At 44.7% G+C, this 19,878-nt stretch overlaps 1 protein-coding gene across 2 annotated transcripts in view; it reads left to right on the forward strand.

The window, feature by feature from the left end:
- GPX7 (glutathione peroxidase 7) overlaps positions 1-19,878 on the forward strand; it is a 57,639-nt gene extending 37,761 nt beyond the window's left edge. For both annotated transcript variants that reach the window (XM_042997182.1, XM_042997181.1), the window contains 3 exons: positions 12,139-12,571; positions 17,227-17,488; positions 19,037-19,878. In XM_042997182.1, coding sequence (XP_042853116.1) covers positions 12,437-12,571; positions 17,227-17,488; positions 19,037-19,200 — 561 coding nt within the window. In that variant the 5' untranslated portion in view covers positions 12,139-12,436 and the 3' untranslated portion in view covers positions 19,201-19,878. The remainder of the gene's footprint in view (positions 1-12,138; positions 12,572-17,226; positions 17,489-19,036) is intronic.

Consider the following 19,878-nt stretch of genomic DNA (forward strand, 5'->3'; position numbering starts at 1 on the left):
GATTCTCTTTTACCCTCTTTCCTCTCCCTACCCCTGCAGGTAACTCTTTAAAGTATTGACTGTGCAACTGGTTTATATTGTTCTTGAAAAGTGTGCATTTTCATATTGTGGGCACATATTTTACATTTATGTAAATGGCATCGAATTATGTATCCCACTCTGTATCTTACTTTTGCACAACACACTATATTTTTCAAGATCTATCCCTGCTGCTATATGTATCTTTTGTTTGTTGACTCTAACCGCATGCCAGGATTTTACAATTGGATTGACAATACAATACCATAGAAAGTGCTCTACCATGGAACGGAGAGACTTCAACTATAACCTCTGCCTCTCCACCAACTTGTCATGTGAACTTGCATAAGTCCCTTCCCCTAGTTGAGTCTTACCTTCCTCACTTGTAAAATCAGAGGTTCCTTTTATCTCTAACTTCCATTCAGTCTCTCTCACTTTATACACAGGAAACTCTGGTGCAGAGTGTGTGACTTGATCAAGGTCACACAACAGTTATCAATAGTTTAGCCTATCTATTGAGTAACAGGTATGGTGTTAAGTGTTTTGGATATTCAAACAAGTAAGCCCTGCTTAGTCCCTACTCCTAAGACCTCTAAACAGAGCTGTACTAATTTTCCAAGAGCAGGTGCAGAGATAGCCTGTGGGCACCGGTCAGAAGCAGTAGAGATATTAATAGGACCTAGCCACAGATAGAATCTAAGGCAGCACCTCCACCACCCCAATCAGGCCCCACAACATTCCTGACCTCAAGAAAAGGAAAGCGGTCAGGTACACAGCTTCCTATTTGTAAAAAGTTATTTATTGCCATAGCATTTTCCAATAATAACTGAGTTAAGAAAAAAAAGCTCTTATCTACCTGTATGCCTAATATTGTACAGCAGTAATTGCAGGATAAATAAAATTTCATTTATTTATTTATTTATTAAACATTTTTATAAGTTTATTTATTTTTGAGACAGAAAGACAGTGAGCACGAGCACGGGAGGAGCAGTGAGAGAAGGAGAGAGAGACTCCCAAGCAGACTCAGCAGTGCCCAATGCAGGGCTGGAATTCACCACCCATGACATCATGACCCTAGCTGAAACCAAGAGTCGCACACTCAACCAACTGAGCCACCCAGGCACCACTAAAATTTTATATTCTGCTTTTAAAAAGTGTTTTTGTTGTCGAACAATAAAACAGGTACTGTTGATTATGTACTCTGCTAGACACCAAGCACTTTACATGTATTACTTCATTTAATCTTCATTACAATCCCATGAGATAGGAGGTACTATGATTCTATTTTAAAAGATAGGGAGGGGCGCCTGGGTGGCTCAGTCAGTTGAGCATCTGACTTCAGCTCAGGTCACGATCTCAGGTTCGTGGGCTGGAGCCCCGCGTTGGGTTCTGTGCTGAACGCTTGCTCCGAGCCTGGAGCCTGCTTCAGATTCTGGCCTTCTCTCTCTGCCCCTCCCCCACTCGCACTCTGTCTCATTCTCTCAAAAATAAACGTTAAAAAAAATTTTTTTTTTAAAGATAGGTAAACAGAAGCACAGAGAGATTACTTGTCCTAGGTCATTGGATTTCAAGCATTGTGAATGCAATTCACAGCAGAAACAGTTTATGTTGCAATCTGGATCACCCATACCTGTTTCACAACACTACACTAACCCTTACTATATGTCACCTACTCTTGAATTTGTATTCAATTTTTCCCCCGTGCTGGTCTATGACCTACTAAGGGGTTGCAACTTGCAGATTGAAAACAATACCGTAGGTGACATATATACCACAATCCTAACAAAATTACACAAATGTGAAGTCCTCACACTCTGTAATGTGAACTTTCGTGTCCTGAGCACCTGCCCTGTATCAGGTTCCATGCTGCACGTTAAAGACATGATCTTACCCTCAAAGCACTCAGACACTCCTCAATGAAACATAGGTAGGTAGGCAATGACAACACAGCAGTGGTTCTCAATCCTGGCTGCACCTTAGAATCACCTGGAGGATTTTTAAAAAGCATTAATGTTGAGGACCTACCCCCAGACTTTCTGATTCAATTGGTCTGGAATGGGACTGGACATCAATATTTTTTAAAAACTCCCCGGGTGATTCTAAGGTGCAGCCAGGATTGCAATACAGCATTAAGCACTATGTTAAAGGGAGGCTTAGAATAGGCACTCCTAACTACCTAAAGATGTTGAGAGGGGTGGGTGCTTGGTTGGTCAGTCAGTGAAGCATGCAACTCTTGATCTTCAGGGTTGTGGGTTTGAGCCCCAGGTTGGGTGTGGAGATTACTCAAAAATAAAATTAAAAAAGGAGCATCTGGGTGGCTCAGTTGGTTGAACATTCAAGTCGATTTCAGCTCAGGTCCTGATCTCAGGGTCGTGGAATCAAACCCCACATCGGGCTCCATGCTCCAAGTGTGGAGCCTGCCTGAGATTCTCTCTCTCTCTTTCTCTCTCTCTCTCTCTCTTTCTCTCTCTCTCTCTCTCCCTGTGCCCTTCTCCCCTGCTTGCATGCTATCTCTCTAAAATAAAAGAATTAAAAATAAAAATAATTTTTAAACAAACGTTGAGGAAAGCCTCAGAAATTGTTTTCTGAGTTGGGTTTGTGTGCTGGATACCTTCTGTTTGGCTTTTAGATCCACTGTCCACCCACCGTCTGCCCAGTACACTGAACCTGTGGAGACCAGGTCAATTGGCTCCTTTGCTCTCTGGCTTCCACTTTCCACTTAGGTCTGGGCCAACACCCTTGCAGGGGATTGGTGAGAGGGAGGGCTAGATAATTAATTCCCTGACTACCTCCTGCAAGTTTCCCTTGTGGTGTGAACCTTTTTTTTTCTTCTAAGTTTTGTTTTTATTTACTTTGAGAGAGGGAGAGCACGCGCATGAGCAGGGGAGGAACAGAGAGAGAGAATCCCAAGCAGGCTCCTCACTGTCAGCACAGAGCCCAACAGGCTCCACGCTGGGCTCCATGTGGGGCTCCACCTCCAGAACAGTTGACATTGTGACCTGAGCTGAAGTCAATGCTTAACCTATTTACCCACCCAGGTGCCCCTGGCTGTGAACCTTTTTTGAAAGTAAGTGTCCCTTTCACGCTGGCTAGATGAACAGAACTCTTGAAGTTTCTGAAATCTCTCCTCCCTCTCCGCACCCTTCAGGTCAAGGGGTGTAACAGATCACATAGTTCTTGAACTATCCCTTGTCTTCCTCTATACTCCACCCACATGTTTTAAACTAGTCCCTTTGTAAATAAACCTTTGTCTAATTGTCCTAATCTGAGTGTGTCATCTGTTTCCTATTGAGACTCTGACTGATAAAGCCTGGAAGCAAGATGGGAGCTTGCTCTAAGGATAAGGAAGGGGGAAAAATGTCAGAGAGAGCAGCATGAGTAATGCCAAAAAGGCATGAAAATATTGTATTTTTGTTTGATTCTCTTTATTGGTTAAGGACAAATTGCTAAATCCAATGTTCAGTTCTCAGTCCTAATCTTACTAGATTTATCAGCAGCATTTGACTAGTTAATGACTGCCTGGTAAAACGAAACAAAATAAAATTTAAAAATTAAAAATTAAAAAAACCCAAAAAACCAAAAGATACAAATAAATAGATAGATAAATGAATAAATGAATAAATAAATAAAAGCTCCATCTTGGAACAATTTTGCCACTTGGCCTCCATGATACTGCACTCTATTGGTTCCTGTTCTTCTAGCTACTCTGTTAAGTCACCTCTTCTGGTTCCCTCCCACTTTTCTGATGTCTTCTTCATCTCCCCGATGCTGAATGGTGGAGTCCCAAGAACTGTTCTCAGTTCTCCCGTCTATCTACACCAACTCTCCATCAAGATTCAGTATCCTGGCTTTAAGTACTCCATATGCTATCCACTCCCAAATTTATATCTCTGACCTAGAGCTCTCCTCCAAGTCCAGACTGAGATATCCAACCTAACTAGAGAAAGGAGTAGTGTTCTAGAGCCAATTGTTATATTTTCAGGAATTTTTCCAGCCTCTTGTTAAACACAGTCATTACTAACACTTAAATTATGTAAACTTAAAATTAAATAAATTGTAGTATAAGGTAAAATTCAAAACTCATCATTTTCTAATTACTTTATTATTTTCTATGCTCTTGGTGTTATTTACATCTATTCTCTCTGTATTGTGGAAATACTATATAATGGTGTAGTATTCTTACATCTTTTCCTAACTCCACATTTAGTGACATTATGTTGGTAGCTCCAAAACCAGCCATAGTGAGAGTATCACACCACAGAAATTGGCAAAATACTACCAGAGTTTGACCTACTACTATGTTGATTGCCTATACTTAAGAAAGTGATGTAAAACATATTAATAATGCAGATTAAATTTAGACTGCATTGTATCTGTAGCTATTACACTGTAAATAACATTAAAAAATTGAGGAATTATTCTTCTAATATTGAAAGACTACTATCTGAGTCAGCAATCATGTGTGTCATTGACTAGTGAAGTTCCAACATTAGTCTTTATGGTTTCACTTTCATCTTACTATTTGTTTTTTGTTTGTTTGTTTTTAAGTAGGCTCTACACACACTGTGGGGCTTGAACTCATGACTCTGACATCAAGAGCTACATACTCTACCGACTGAGCCAGCCAGGCACCCCCCCATCTTACTGTTAATGTGAACAAATATCAACCAATATTCACCTTGGACTATACTTCTCTTAAATTTCAATTTTTGTTTTAATTCCACTACAGTGTTATATCAGTTTCAGGTGTACATATAGTGATTCACCAATTCTATACATTACTCAGTGCTCATCATGGTAAGTGTACTCTTAATCCCCTTCACCTATTTCACCCCTTCACCCACCTACCTACTCTGGTGATCATCTGTTTGTTCTCTGTAGTTAAGAGTCTGTTTTTTGGGTTGTCTCTTTTTTTTTCCCTTGTTTGTTTGTTTTGTTTTTAAATCCCACATATGAGTGAAATGATGTGATATTTGTCTTTCTCTGTGACTTATTTCACTTAGCATTACACTCTCTAGAGGTCATTGTCATTGCACATCCTTGCAAAAGGCAAGATTTCATTCTTTTTTATGGCTGAGCCTTGAAACTATACTTGTTCAGCAATTTGCAACCATTAAATGGCTACAGATACAAGTTTAGTGAAATCGTGGTGCTTGGCTGGCTCTGTCAGTAGAGCCTGTGACTCTTGATCTTGGAGTCATGAATTCAAACCCATGTTGGGTGTAGAGATTACTTTAAAAAAAAAACAAGTTTGGCAAAAATCAAAACATTCTGTTAGAACAAATTTGGAATTTATGATAAAGAGCATTTTTTTAATTTTTAAAATGTTTATTTATTTGAGAGAGAGAGACAAAGTGCCAAGTGGGAAAGTAGCAGAGAGAGAGGGAGACACAGAATCTGAAGCAGGCTCCAGGCTCTGAGCTGTAAGCACAGAGCCCAACATGGGGCTCGAAATCATGAACTGCAAGATGATGGGGCTCAAACTCATAAACCATGAGCTCATGACCTGACCTGAAGTCGGACGCTTAACTGACTGAGCCACCCAGGCACCCTAGACAGTCCTCCTTCTGATGTACCACCAAAAGGTCAATTTTTGCCTAATGCTACATCACAAATGCCTAATTGTTTACCTCACCTCCTCTCATCCTACAGGCATTTTATTTTCTCACATAATCACAAGAAGGGTGAAAAGGGGACTTCCAACTACCTGTATTTTGACCTCAGTCTGTACTTTCACACATTAAGCTCTTTTTTCCAGCTTTCTCTTTTTTAATGTTTATTTATTTCTTGAGAGGGAGATAGAGTGAGAGAGAGAGAGAGACAGACAGACAGACAGAATCCAAAGCAGGCTCCAGGCTCTGAGCTGTCAGCACAGAGCCCGAGGCGGGACTTGAACTCATGAACCATGAGATCATGACCTGAGCGGAAGTCGAATGCTCAACCGACTGAGCCACCCAGGAACCCTTATCCAGCTTTCTCTTACTTAACTCAAGCAAAAGACTCTGTGGGCAAAGCATCCTCTGATGGGAACCCAAAATACCCCCTCAAGCAATCAGGACTGCCCTGAGCCAGCAAGACCCCATGATGATTGACCTCAAGATAATGATCAACCTGACCTTTACTGCCCACCAGCATGTACCCACCCACCATTGTCACACATTTTCCTTATATAAACCTAGAAGTTATTTTCGGCACTTCGGAGACAGTGTTTGAGATGCTGGTCTATTGTCTTCCTGGTGTTGGCCTCACTGAAATAAATCCCTTTCCTGTTTCCCCACCACCCTTCTCTCTGCCTTTGGATTTTGTCAGCTGCCAGTGGCTGAACTTGGTGTCTTTTGGGACCCTGGAGCCACATGCTCTTGCACCCCGGTTCCCTGGTTACAAACACAGTACAAGGGGTTTGGATAGAGAGAGAAAGACCACATTCACATAACTTTTATATCGCTACAACTGTTCTATTTTATTATTTGCACTTGTTATTAATCTCTTACTGTGCCTATTTGTGAATTAAACTCTCTCAGGTATGTATAGGAGAAAACATAGCTTTATATAGGGTTCAGTACTATGCATGGTTTCAGGTATCTACTGTGGGTCTTGGAACATATCTCATGTAGACAGGGGGAGAACTACTAAATTTTAGTATTTGTGAATCGTGTGCCATGCGTAAACTTTATAATACACTTATATGGGTGTATGCGCACATATACACACACACACCTTTTTCCCTTGGCGCAGAAGTTGTCAAACGTTTACCAGCATACCACTGCTAGTAAGCCACTCAAATATAACAGGTCCAAAACTGAGCTCTTGATTTTCCATCCCAAACCAGTTGCCTCTGTAGGCATCTTCATTTCAGTTAACAGCAGAACTTCATTCTTCCAGTTGCTCTGGCCAAAACTTTAAAGCCACCCGTGACATTCAACAATCAGGAAACCCTTTTGCCTCTACTTTCAAAATATATTCAGATTCTGACTACTTTGCACTACCTCCACCACCATCACTTTTGTGAAGGCCTGCATTTTCCTTCACATCCATTATTGCAAGAGCCTCCTGAATGGCTTCCTTACTTCAATACTGCTGTCAGAGCGATTCTGTTAAAATATGAATTAGAAATGCCATTCCCTTGCTTAAAACTCTTTAATAGCTTCACATCTCAGATTCCAAGCCAATGTCTTTACGATGGCTTATAAGGCCCTACAGTGTGTGCTCCCTTCCCATCCTATTACCTCGCTAATGTTATCCCCAGTTACTCCCCCCCCCCCCACCCCCACTCACTCCACTGCAGTTATGCTAGCCCCTTTGCTGTTCTCCCAACACATTATGCATGCTTCTGCCTCATGGCCTTTGTACTTGCTGTTTCCACTATCTGGAATGTTGCTTCTTGTTTTCCCATTGTTTGCTCTCTTTCTTCAGGTCTTTGCCCAATGCCACTTTCTCAGTGAGGCCTCCTGATCATTCGAATTAAAGTTGCAATCTCCCCACCTTACCACCACATTCTCCATCCCTCTCCCCAGCTTATCACCATCTAATGTGTTATATGTATGTTTCCTATTATCAATGTTTATTATTCTTTTCCCCCTGCTAGAATGTAAGTTCAAGAATTATTGTCTTTTTTGTCTGTCTTATTGACTACTATACTCCTAGACCTTAAAATGTGTTTTGTAGATAGTAGGTTCTCAACAATTTGATGAACAAACAAAACATTAATGAGTATTCTAAATGCCCATTAAAAGCTTCTTTGAGCTTTTACAGGAGATCCAGGAGGGAGTCCCTCACCCTTCTAGGTGTTCAGCTAAGAATAGTATGTGCATTTGTCAGTGCCCTTGGGTCTCCCACTTGTATAGATAGACCACTTGGGAATAGGTGTGCTCTTTCAGAAACACAAAAAAATTCATAGTGGACTGAAAATAAAATGACAAAACATACACTGATGGTTAAAATCAATAGCATCTCATATCAGATTCCAGCACAGACAAATAATGAAAGAAAGTTTATGAAGAATGAATATTTACTGAGTAGCTAATGTATACCAGGGAGACAAAGATGATTCAGATATAGTCCAGCCTGCCCCCAAGCCACAGAAATGGACAACTGCACAATATTATCATCAGCCCACTGAGAGGAAAATGTACTAGGTACAAAGGCATCAGAGAAGAGAGAGTGATTTAGTACCACAGGGGGGTGATATCTGAACTGGGTTCCAAAGCATGAATAGGGGAGAAGGGTAGGCCCCAGAAGAGAAATTTACAACTGAGAAACATTTCACCTCTAACTTTTTTTTTTTCTGCTTAGTAGAAATGCCTGCCTATCTGGATTTTACAGGAAACAGCTTGGCCAAGCTTGCAAAACTCTGTATGGAGCAGAATTTGAGAACTCGTGGTTATTAGGATATCCAGGGAAAGGCTGAGTGAAAGGGACAGATGGCAGGAAGGGAGATCAACATCTTTGTGGGGCAGAGTAAAGCGGGAGCCATTTAATACCAGAGAAGCATCACAGGCTCAAGGTTCCCACGGAGGTGGGGCGGAGGAGGGAGTAGGAAGGCCGGAGCACTTTATTCCTGTCTTGGCCCTTGTCTGGAGCACATTTTCTCTGGTCTTCCTCTTCTCCCGATAATGCTGTCTGCTCCTGAAGAGAGAGCCACACTGGCAGTACAGAAAGACTCCATGTTCTGAGTCCGAAGGCCTGGATTTAAGTTTCATTAACTGTGTAATCTTGTGCCCACCTTCAAACTTTGCTCACCACAGCATGGAGAGTGAAGTCCAAGCTCCTAGGCTTGGCACTCAAGACTCTTCTCCATCTGGCCCCTGATAACTGTCCCCACCTCATCTACGCTCCACCCTCTCATCCCAACAGCCAAGCAGACTCTTGTGAAGACTGCCCCTTCATAGACACTGCTCTCTCAGGCCAACATCTTTGCCCTCCCCTTGCCCAAACTGGAGAATTTACATTCCTCTTCGAAGACATGGTTCTAGTGTTACCACCTACAAGAAGACTTTCCTGACTACTAGGTTAGCAACCACCTCTAGGCCTCAAAAACGCACAGTTTCCTTTACTTCAGCATCTAGAACACATGCACTCTTTCTCCTTTCTATCCACTCTCTTTGGAACAGCCAGAGGTACCTTTCTACACCTACACCATAGGACTCACCACCACTACTCTGCTTTAAACAACAACAACAACAACAACAACAACAACAAACCACCCTCATTTCTTGCCTTAAAGACCATAATCTTGACTGTGGCCTACTAGGTATTGTGTGGCCTCACCCCTACCTGCCTCACTACCTTCCCTTACCCTTTGCTCTCTCTGCCCAACCAGACTAGCCTTCTTTGTTTCTCAATGCACCATGTTTCTCTCTCACTCAGGATCTTTGAACTTGCTTCCTTGTTTCAACCTGCCCAATTTCTACTTATTCTTCAGAATGCAGCTCAGACCTTCCTCTGGGAAGCCCTCCTAGCCTGCTTCTGCCTCTCCTACCAGGTTAGTTTAGGTGGTACTTAACACACCAGTAATTATAGACCTATTTATGAATTATTTAATACCTGTCTCCCCCTGGGTAGGGACCATGCTGTCTTGTTCATCACTGCACAAGAAGCATCTAAAGCAGAACCTGGCATAGACCAGGTGCTCAATAAGTGTTTGTTGAATGACTGTAGGAATGCTTAGCCCTTACCACATTGCATGAAATCTACAGTTTACCTGGTTTCTCATGAAAGTGGACATTGGCTGCCTCCATTTCGGTCTCAAATTTTCCAGTTGGGTTTTTCATCCAGTTTGTCCCTTGGCTCAGGTGGAAGACCCTGCAGGCAAAGCATCCCTGGCTTTGGGATGTGGGAACCCAAACTACTTTCTTAAGCCGTCAGGACTGCCCTGAGCCAGCAAGACCCTGCCTGTGATGGACTCCAAGACAATGATCAATTTGACTGTCACTGCCTATCCGCATGTGCCCTCCCACTTTTGTCCTACATTTTCCTTATATAAACCTGGATGTATTTTTGCCACTTTGGAGACAGTCTTTGAGAGGCACTAGTCCATTGTCTTCCTGGTGTTGTCCTCACTGAAATAAATTCCTTTCCTGTTTCACCACCACTTGTCTTTCTGCCTTTGGATTTTGTTAGCAATGAGTGGCCAAACTTGGTCTATTTGGGACCCTTGGAACCTGGCGCTCTGTACCCTTGCATCCTGGCTACACTGTCACACCAGCACCATGCTTGGCATTTGGTGCGGCTCAGCAATGTGGTGTTTAAATGGTGTGTCTGTCCGATGGGATGGGACCCCCAAATGTGGGGTGACGATAGGGTGGAAGCCTGTGGCACAGGCGGTGAAAGAATTTACCGGAGGCAGAACAAAGCAGCTAGAAGTTTATTAAATACACAGCAAGGGAGCGGCTGGGTGAAGAGCAAACAGGCAGTGGGTGGGGTCTGTTATTTTTGTTTGTTTGTTTAAGGTTTATTTATGTATTGTGAGGAGGGGACAGACAGAGAGAGAGGGAGAGAGAGAATCCCAAACAGGCTCTATCTACACTGTCAGCATGGAGCTCAGTATGGGGCTTGAGCTCATGAACTGTGAGAGCATGACCTGAGCCAAGATCAAGAGTTGGATGCTTAACCAACTGGACCACCCCGGTGCCCCAAGTGGGGGCTGTTTTTAAAGGGGAAAGATGAAGAGGTATGGCCAGATATGGAATTCTCCCTTTTTTGGTAACTGTGCCTAGTTGTAAGTAGCCCATTGGTTAGTTAGGGCCCATGGGTATTTTGAAGTGGGTCGCATGATGGGCCTGTCTATATTCAGCCAGGTGGTTGCTGTGGCCCTTTCTACATTCCATCTTTCAAGCCTCTTTGTCTAAAAGTGGCCTCAACAAGAACACATTTTCTGAGTGTGGGAGACATTGTAATATGCTGCCCAGATTTCCTGTCAGTGAAGACCTGAGACACCAGCTGCTGGGAGTGCTGTCAGTGGAAAGCCTTTAACTGTCAGCCCCTCCAGGGACAGGGTCACCTTTGCTCCTATCACACCCTTGCCCAGATGGCCTCACATCCAAAGACAGGTGTAGCAGGGATATAAAGTCTTGGCCTGGCCATTTTCATTTATCTGGGGACTACTCTGATGGGCCGTTCTAGCTCCAGTGTCCCCATGGGATCAACCAAGACTGTCCTTGGACCTGCATGGAGCTCTGGACTTGTGCCCACTCCTGTTCCCTCCCTCCCTTCCACAGGTGTTGATCCGAGGGAGGCTCCCTCGTAAATTCCTGCACTGCAACCTCTATCTCAGAATCTGCTTCCCTGGCACCCAACCTACAACAGACCCTCTGTCTTCTCTTCCTTTTCTCTGTGTCATCTCTTTCAGGGACCGTACACATTCATTCCTCTAAAATTTGTAGGCACCATTCAGCAGACAAAGTGTTTAGATGTGATGTGAGCCAGGAGTAAACGGTCAAGAAAGAATTCTTGAGACGTTTTCAGTGCAAAAAGTGCTCTTATCAAAGCACGACTCAGGACCCGTGGGCAGAAAGAGCTGCACTGGGATTGTGAAGACTCACTGATTATACACTTTTTAGTTAGTGGGGGTTAGGGATAGCTTAAATCTCCAAGGAATTTGGAAGTAAAGCTTTCAGGACCTTTGCGGGGGGGGGGGGGGTGCTGCTGCTGCTATGATAAGGTTATTTACTAGTGCCTAGTAAAACACCAGTCTGGGGACTCTTCAGAGGTGTATCAGTGGGCCATATGCTCAGGAGGTAATTGCAAATATATCTCGGGGCGTGTTTACAGCTATCAGGGAAAGTAACACTATTAAGAGCAAAGCTACAGAGGTAAAGCAATAAAGGAAGTTCTTGAGAGAGCTGCGGGAGTGTTAACAATTTGTAAGCCTCAGGAATTCTGCCTGGAGACTGAGAGCCGCATGAAGCCTGACATTTGTTTCTTTTTTCTCCCATCAGTTTCACCTCCATTTTTTCTATTACTCCCATTCTATATTGCCCAGGTGCGTCAGGAAGGGAGGCTAGCGCCACTGAACTAATGGAGAAGCTGAAACCCAGAGACGTGGCCTGACCAGCCTAAGGCCACTGAGCTAATTAAAAGTTTAACTCTCAAATCGAATTTTTCACCTCTTTCCCTACCAAGTCGCTGCATCCTGAAACAAGACGGAGCCTCACTGCAACTGGTCAGAACGGTCTCAGTGGTCAGACGCCTGAACCCACGACTCTGGGGTCGGAGACGGGCGCGCAGTCCAACGCTCCCACGGTGCAGATGGGGAGACTGAGGTCCAGAGCCCCGCGCTCCACCGCCAGCGGGACAGAAGGCGAGGGGGCGCGTCCTGCCTCGCCGGCCCCCTGGCGCGGGTGCCGCCTCCGCCCGCCCCCCACGCTGGGTCCCCCCGCCTGATTTTGCCCTCGCAGAGCCGCCAGCTCGGGAGCGAGTCATGGTGGGTGCACTGGTGTTGGCGTGGCTGCTCCTATCGGCCGCGGCCTGCGCGCAGCGGGAGCAGGACTTCTACGACTTCAAGGCGGTCAACATCCGGGGCAAGTTGGTGTCGCTGGAGAAGTACCGCGGTTCGGTGAGTGTCCGCCGGCGGGGCCTCGGAGCCGCCCGGGCAGGGCCCGTTGCGGGAACCCCGCAGCCCGGGACCCTGCGGGTGTGGCCCCGAGGGGGTTCCGCAGCCCTGCCCTGGCTCCCACTCCCCCAGCTATTCCCCCCCCCGGGGTGCGGCGCCCCCAGATCCTGCGCTGAGCCTATCCCGCGACTACGTGGCACGGCCTCGGCGCGCAGTGAAACCCGAAACTCTTCCAGCCTACGCCGATTTCCCTCGCAGCGACTTTGGGCAGTGGAGCCCGACCTCTCCCAGAGGCTGCTTGCCTCGGCTAGGCCTTTGTCAAGCACCGGTCGAAAGGCAACCCTAGAATCCTGCCGCCTTTGTCTCTCCCATCCCCCGTTTCCGCTCTGGAACTGGGATTGTTGCTGATACTGAGTCCAATGAGAACCCCGTGGATATGGATATGCAGTGCTGGGGGAGTTAGTTAAGATGCACGGCGACCTTTACACAGATCATCCTTTAGAGAGGACAGGAAGGTCCAGAGGGAAGGTCATACAGCTCTAGAAAGCACAGAGCCTGGAGAGAACTACCCATCCATCTGTGGACTTCTCTAGGCAAACTCCTAAGATGGCAGCTCGGGCTGAGATGCAAGAGCCATCCAGGCTAACTGCTATCTCATTACCAAGTCTCTCAGAGAGGACTCAGAGAAGAAATGTACCTGGGTGAGTCTTTGAAACAAGAGTGAGTTTTGGCAAGACCAAGAAGAACTTTCCAGGCAAAGAACTGTTCATACCAAGTCTCTAAAGCAAACAAACAGCAAGAAGGATGGAGGAGGAGTGGGTGGCCTTCAAGCAGATCTGCTTGAAGGAGTATAAAGCATGAGGCTGAGTGGTGGAAGATGAGGCTGATGATAGTAGGGAGGGACCGAGAGGGGCCTTGAACAGTATATTCAGAGGCCTAGATGTTACACTGTGTATAATGAAGAGCACTCTGAGCCCCATTTCTCAAGATGGCCCTAGGGCCTTAATGTGGGAAAGGTGGGGAATTGGTAATGAACACATAGGTACAGCATCCAGATTTGGATGGACCACACAAAAATGGCTATCAGCATTCTTCTCCTGGGAGCGAGTCTTTAGTGAAGAAAGTACTTTCTAAACCTGAAAATGCTCAAATATGCTGGTAGTCCTGGGGGCAGTATTCCTTGTCCTGATTGTCCTCCAAGGTATTGTGAATTTCAAATGAGATGACAGTGTGGAAGCTCTTGGTAGAGTGCTCCGTACCTGTGTTTGGTGGGCTCCAGCAGGAAACTCATCCAGGACTGAGGACAAAGAGCCAATAAGAGTAGGGCCCATTCCCAGTTAGGCCTTTCCTCCCTTCTAGTGCAGCTTAACAGAGAGCTCCAGGTTTAGCACTTGACTAGCTCTGCTATTCATTCATTCATTCACTCATTCATTCATTCATTCATTCATTATTATTGAGTACCTACTGTATACTAATTACTAGGCCAGTCTTTGGGACACAGTGGTGAACAAAAAAGATAAGTTTCCACTTCAATAGAGCCTATATGCAATGGAGAAGAGAGAGACAATAAACAGGAACAGAAACGAACAAGGTAATTCCTAGTACAGTGGTAATAAGTGCTAAGATGGAAATAGAACAAATTTTATTTATTTTCAGAAGTAATAAGGCACCCAGGATGTGAAGAACAGAAATCCTGGAGAAAAATGACCCAGAGAAGTGATCCCAGAATTCTGAGTGTTTTCATACTCTTGGTTACTGGTATATCCTAAAAAGCATAGGAGTGAGAAGCCAAGAAATCAATCAGAAAGAAAATGGAAAAAAGAAAAAGAAAAGAACAAAGTCACACACCTGCTAAGAGATAGAGTGAGAATTTGAACATAGGCAGTCCAGCTCCAAAGCCCAAGCTCTTAGCTGCCAGGTTTAGAGGGAAACCAGAAATAGTCCAGGGAAGCTGTAAATGATTCTGTTGAGTTAATCCAAGCTAGGACTACCACTTGGTCATTCATTCACCTGTAAATAATTACTGGCTCATTATGTATATTTTACCACTGTCTTTTAAGAATTGAAAGAGATTTATTGGCTCCCACTACATGCCTGGCACTGAGTCTAGCCCTGGAGACAAAACCATGAGCAAGATTGTATAGTTTATGCCCTGTGGCTAACTGGAAGGCAGTCATTTAGACCAGTGTTGAGTATGGATGAATGGGTGACTACCTGGGAATGTGCTCGTCTACGGTGTGAGCTTCTGTACATGCAGGCCTGAGTGTAGTATGCATGCAAATAGTTTATTTGTTTCCTTGCTTCTATGTGCACGCCTGAGTCTGTATCTATGCTTTGATATGCACATATGTAAATTAACTATGTATATTTGGGTGTCTCTGTCCATCCATGCTTTGATCAGTTTAAGGAGAAACTTTTTGGTTTCAGGTATGGGAACTAGAAACAGGATTTCCCTCCTTCCAAGGGTAGGCAGACGCACAAGACATAGATTAAAAATAAGCAGCTTTTAATGCTTTCACTGCCCAGGGATCCAGCAGAAAAGAAAGAGGAAGACCCCCAATTAAGGAAGGGAATTAAGGGTCCCAGTTTCTCAGCACCACAAGCAGAATACGACATGCTGACACAGATAGGGGAGGTTGTTCTAATGGCCTGTGGCCCCATAGAATGGGTCCTTCCTCATCTGGTAGAGGCAGGGTAGGGGAGTTACAGCTCAACAGTTCTCATCATCCAGCCCAGTAGTTCTCAACTGGGGGTGATTTTGCTCCCCAGGAGACATACAGCAATGTTTGGAGACATTTTTGATTGTCAAAACTAGACATCAGGGCGCCTGGGTGGCTCAGTCGGTTAAGCGTCCGACTTCAACTCAGGTCACACTCTCACGGGTCAGGGGTTCGAGCCCCGCATTGGGCTGTGTACTGACAGCTCTCTCTGCCCCTCTCCTGCTCACGCTCTGTCTCTGTCTCTCTCTCTCTCAGAAATAAATAAACATTAAAAAAATTTTTTTAAAGCTAGACATCTAGTAGGTAGAGGCCAGGGATGCTGCTAAACATCCTACAATGAATAGGAAAGCCCCTGCATAATAGAATTATCTGGCCCAGTGGGGTGCCTGGGTGGCTCAGTCCATTAAGCACCGACTCTTGATTTTGGCTCAATCATGATCTCATGGTTCATGAGATTCAGCCCCATCTCGGGCTCTGCACTGACAGCTGAGAGCCTGCTTGGGATTTTCTCTCTCTCTCTGCCTCGACCCCGCTTTGTGCTCTCTTGCTCTTTCTCAAAATAAATAAATAAAAAAAAATAAAAAAAAAAAGAAAGGAAGGAAGGAAGGAAGAAAAGAATGATCTGGCCCAAAATGTCAATAGTGCTGAGGTTGAAAAAGCCTGTCTAGCCTGAGCAGTTTGTGCCAGTGTATGTCCAGTGCCCCAGGCTGTCTCTGGGAGGTGGCCCTCTTTATGGAGCCAGCTAGTATAATCCCATCTCTTCCAAAAAAGTGGCCAAAGAGATAGGGCTGGGCTCCACAGACACAGGGTAAGATTTAAGAATTCTTTAACAATGTATACAGCATTGGTGCCAAAATTCTACTTGCTGTATTGTCAGCAATTGTATTTATCAGCCAGCTTTGTATGTATCACCTAAAGGCTATAAATAAATGCATTTATTATAAGGTGATAAGTTTAAGGAATAGTCTAGTGACTCAAGAAAGTGGTATTTGTGTGCTGGAGGGAGAGGCGCAGAAAGGGATTGCCATGGGGTCCTTTTATGAAGAAAACCTACGTCTGTCTCTGTATCCGTGCAGGTGATTGTGTATGTGTGTACATTTATTCATTTAGCACTTTCTGAGACTTTTCCATATGTCAGGCCTGGGGTGAAGAGGACATGGCTCCTGCCTTCAACGGGTTCACAGTGGGTTTCTTAGAAGGGTTTATTACTCATGTAAAGTGATGAGTGCCAGTTGACTGAACCAGAAATTGAACCCAGGTCTGCCTTTCCATTCCCCCACATTACCTCCTTTTTTGTTTTAATTTTATTTTTTAAGTTTTTTTGTTTGTTTGTTTGTTTGTTTTTTAATTTTAGAGAGAGAGCATGCCAGCAGGGGAGAAAGGCTGAGGGGAAGAGAGAGAGAGAGAATCTTAAGCAGGCTCCATATGCTCAGCACAGAGCCCGACATGGGGCTCGATCTCACGATCATGAGATCATGACCTAAGCCAAAATGAAGAGTTAGATGCTTAACAAACTGAGCCACCCAGGTGCCCCCACATTACCTCCTGATGTGAGCTCACCAGTGTGTGTGCGTCTCTGTGTAAATGTGTTGTGTGTGTTTGTGGGCATGTGTGATGTGTGCTAATATATTTTTGTGTCATGGGGCATATGCATCCCCATTTATGTATATTGTATGCTTATTCTCATGGATGTTCATGTATGTGTATGCACACATATCTGCAAGCCCCTGAATGTTTGATTTCATTTGTGCCTATGTGCATGTGTTTGTGTATTTGTGAGAGCATTGCACATTTATATATGCATACATTGTGCTCTTGAATATATGAGAAAGCATTAATTTTTGGGGGGTGGTCACCGTGTGGGCATGTCTGGCATGTGCAAGTGCATGACTCTTCACTGGGCTGTGTATGTATCTGGGTTTTGTTTTTGCCACCCAGGTGTCCCTGGTAGTGAACGTGGCTAGCGAGTGCGGCTTCACAGACCAGCACTACAGAGCCTTGCAGCAGCTGCAGCGGGACCTGGGGCCCCATCACTTCAATGTGCTTGCGTTCCCCTGCAACCAGTTTGGCCAGCAGGAGCCCGATAGCAACAAGGAGATCGAGAGCTTCGCCCGCCGCACCTATGGTGTCTCTTTCCCCATGTTTAGCAAGGTCGCAGTTACTGGCACTGGTGCCCACCCTGCCTTCAAGTACCTGATCCGTGAGTCCTGACCTGTTCCCTTACCTTCCCTCAGCTGGCTGAGGTCATGGCTCCCTGGGCAGCAGAAACTACTTGCTGATTGGGTGACCTGGGGCCCCTTCCAGACTCCTGCATATAGGTTCATGGTCTGTTCGAGCACTCATCTTTGAGGATGAACAGAGAGGTATTCCTGCCTGAGGATACCTCTACCCCTGCTGCCTTGAAGTTCCCCCTCAGGGGCACTCTAGCAGACTTCTCTGAGGTCCTGTTTTCATACACAGGGATTTTAAAAGGAGACTGAGGCCCTCAGATTTAGTCTATGTGAATTAGTCGAACTTATGGATTTCGGATGGAGACACCAAGGGCAGACAGAGGATGCCACATGTCTGGAGAAGGCTGACCAAGATGGCTGACAGGTTATCTCCTGTCCTGAGTTAGGGGCAAAGTCCATATACCATGGAGGGAAACCTTTAGAGCAAAAATTCCAGATCTTAATATTTCAGAAACAGGTCCCCTCTGCATCCCCAGAAGCTTCAGAACTACAAAATGAGGTCATGGGCCAAGCTTATCATTATGGTCCTGTTTCCTTCCTTGGGCCTCTCTCTTCCTTTGGGGGCTCCATTTTTGCCATCTATGCTATATATCTGATTGCCTTCACATCCCTCACTATCACCCCCCCACCCATTTACCTGGAGGAGTAAATGAAAACAGTGTAGCAAACAAAAAATCCCTTACTGATGCAGATTTGAATTTTGCCCTATGGGTCAATCCTAATATTTGCTTTTTTTCCACCTGTGTGTTTTTATTAGTACCTTTCCAGTTCCCATAGTTATAGATCAAACCTAACTGTGCTTTAGAAGCAACTGGGAACTCTTAAAAGTGGTTTAGTCTGAGACCTACTGAAGCAGGGCCCAAGAATTTATTTAAGTACCTCCCCCACCCCCACCACCAAGATTCAGATGCAACCAGTCCACAGACTAACATTTGGAAACCATTAAGATTTCCTTAGAGAATAGGCTGTAGACTATTTAGTAGTTTGAGATCATTAAGAAAGGAGGATCTGATACTACTTTATCAAGTACTTCACAGAATCCTAAAGCAGTAGTTCTCAACCTTGGGGCCATATTGGCATCTCCTAGAGAGCTTTTAAAAAAATACTGATGCCTGGGGGCATCTGGGTGGCTGAGTCAGTTAAGCATCTGACCCTTGGTTTGGGCTTAGGTCATGATCTCACATTTCATGGGATCGAGCCCTGTATTGGGCTCTGCACTGACAGCATGGAGCCTGCTTGGGATTCTCTCCCTCTCTCTGCCCCTCTCCCACTTGCACTCTCTCTCAAAATAAATAAATAAACTTAAAAAAAAATTACTGATTCCTAAGACTTACCACCAGAGATTCTGATTTAAGTAGTCTGGGGTGTGGCCTGGGCATCAGGATTTTAAAAAGCTCTCTAGTTAATTCTAAATAATGGAACAACTGCTTCAAGGGAAGGATGGACACCGATAATGGAATTCCAGGAGAGTGGACACAGGGAAGCACATTTTGCTTTCCTTCTTCCTTTTTCTCTAGAGACTTCTGGGAAGGAGCCCACCTGGAACTTCTGGAAGTACCTAGTGGCCCCAGATGGAAAGGTAGTAGGGGCTTGGGACCCAACTGTGTCGGTGGAGGAAATCAGGCCCCAGATCACAGCACTCGTGAGGAAGCTCATCCTGAAGAAGCGAGAAGACTTATAACCACTTTCTCTCCTCTCCCACTGTCCCATTCCCCCCACCCTACACCTTGGATGGTGACCAAAGCAAACTCAGTCGTGCTCAATGGTGCTCGGAGGGAGGGCCTATGGACTCTCCTTCCTCCACTTTTATCCCATGTACCCTATCCTTCCTATGAGGGAAAAGTCTGGTATTTTGTATTTGAGTCTTAGAACAACCTTTAGGAACTCCTGGCCAGTGAGAGCTCTTGACCAATGAAATCACCAGCCAATAAGCACCTCTAGCCCATGAAAACATGTGGCAAATAGAAGTATATCAAGCAATAATCTGCTGCCTATTAAGAACTCTATAAGATGGGACCAATTCCTACCTCACAGGGCTGTGGTGAGGATGAGTATGAACAACCTATGAAAGGTGCCTAGGGCAGTGCCAGCTCACTAGGAGCATTCAATAAATGTTTTTTGCATATGAACCAAAAAATAACTTGTAATCAATAAAAACTTGCACCCAACATGAATTTCCAGCCATTGAGAATCCAGGCCAAAGATTTATTTGTTGTTGTAGTTGTTTTCCTCTGTATTATTTTTTTTAATTGAAAAAGTAATTCAAATAGATTGTAAAATAACACAGGATGATAATAAATAAAAATGAAAGTATCTGGGCACCTGGGTGGCTCAGTCCGTTAAGCGTCCAACTTCAGCT

This window comes from Panthera tigris, chromosome C1 (assembly GCF_018350195.1).
Source record: "Panthera tigris isolate Pti1 chromosome C1, P.tigris_Pti1_mat1.1, whole genome shotgun sequence".
Taxonomy (NCBI): domain Eukaryota; kingdom Metazoa; phylum Chordata; class Mammalia; order Carnivora; family Felidae; genus Panthera; species Panthera tigris.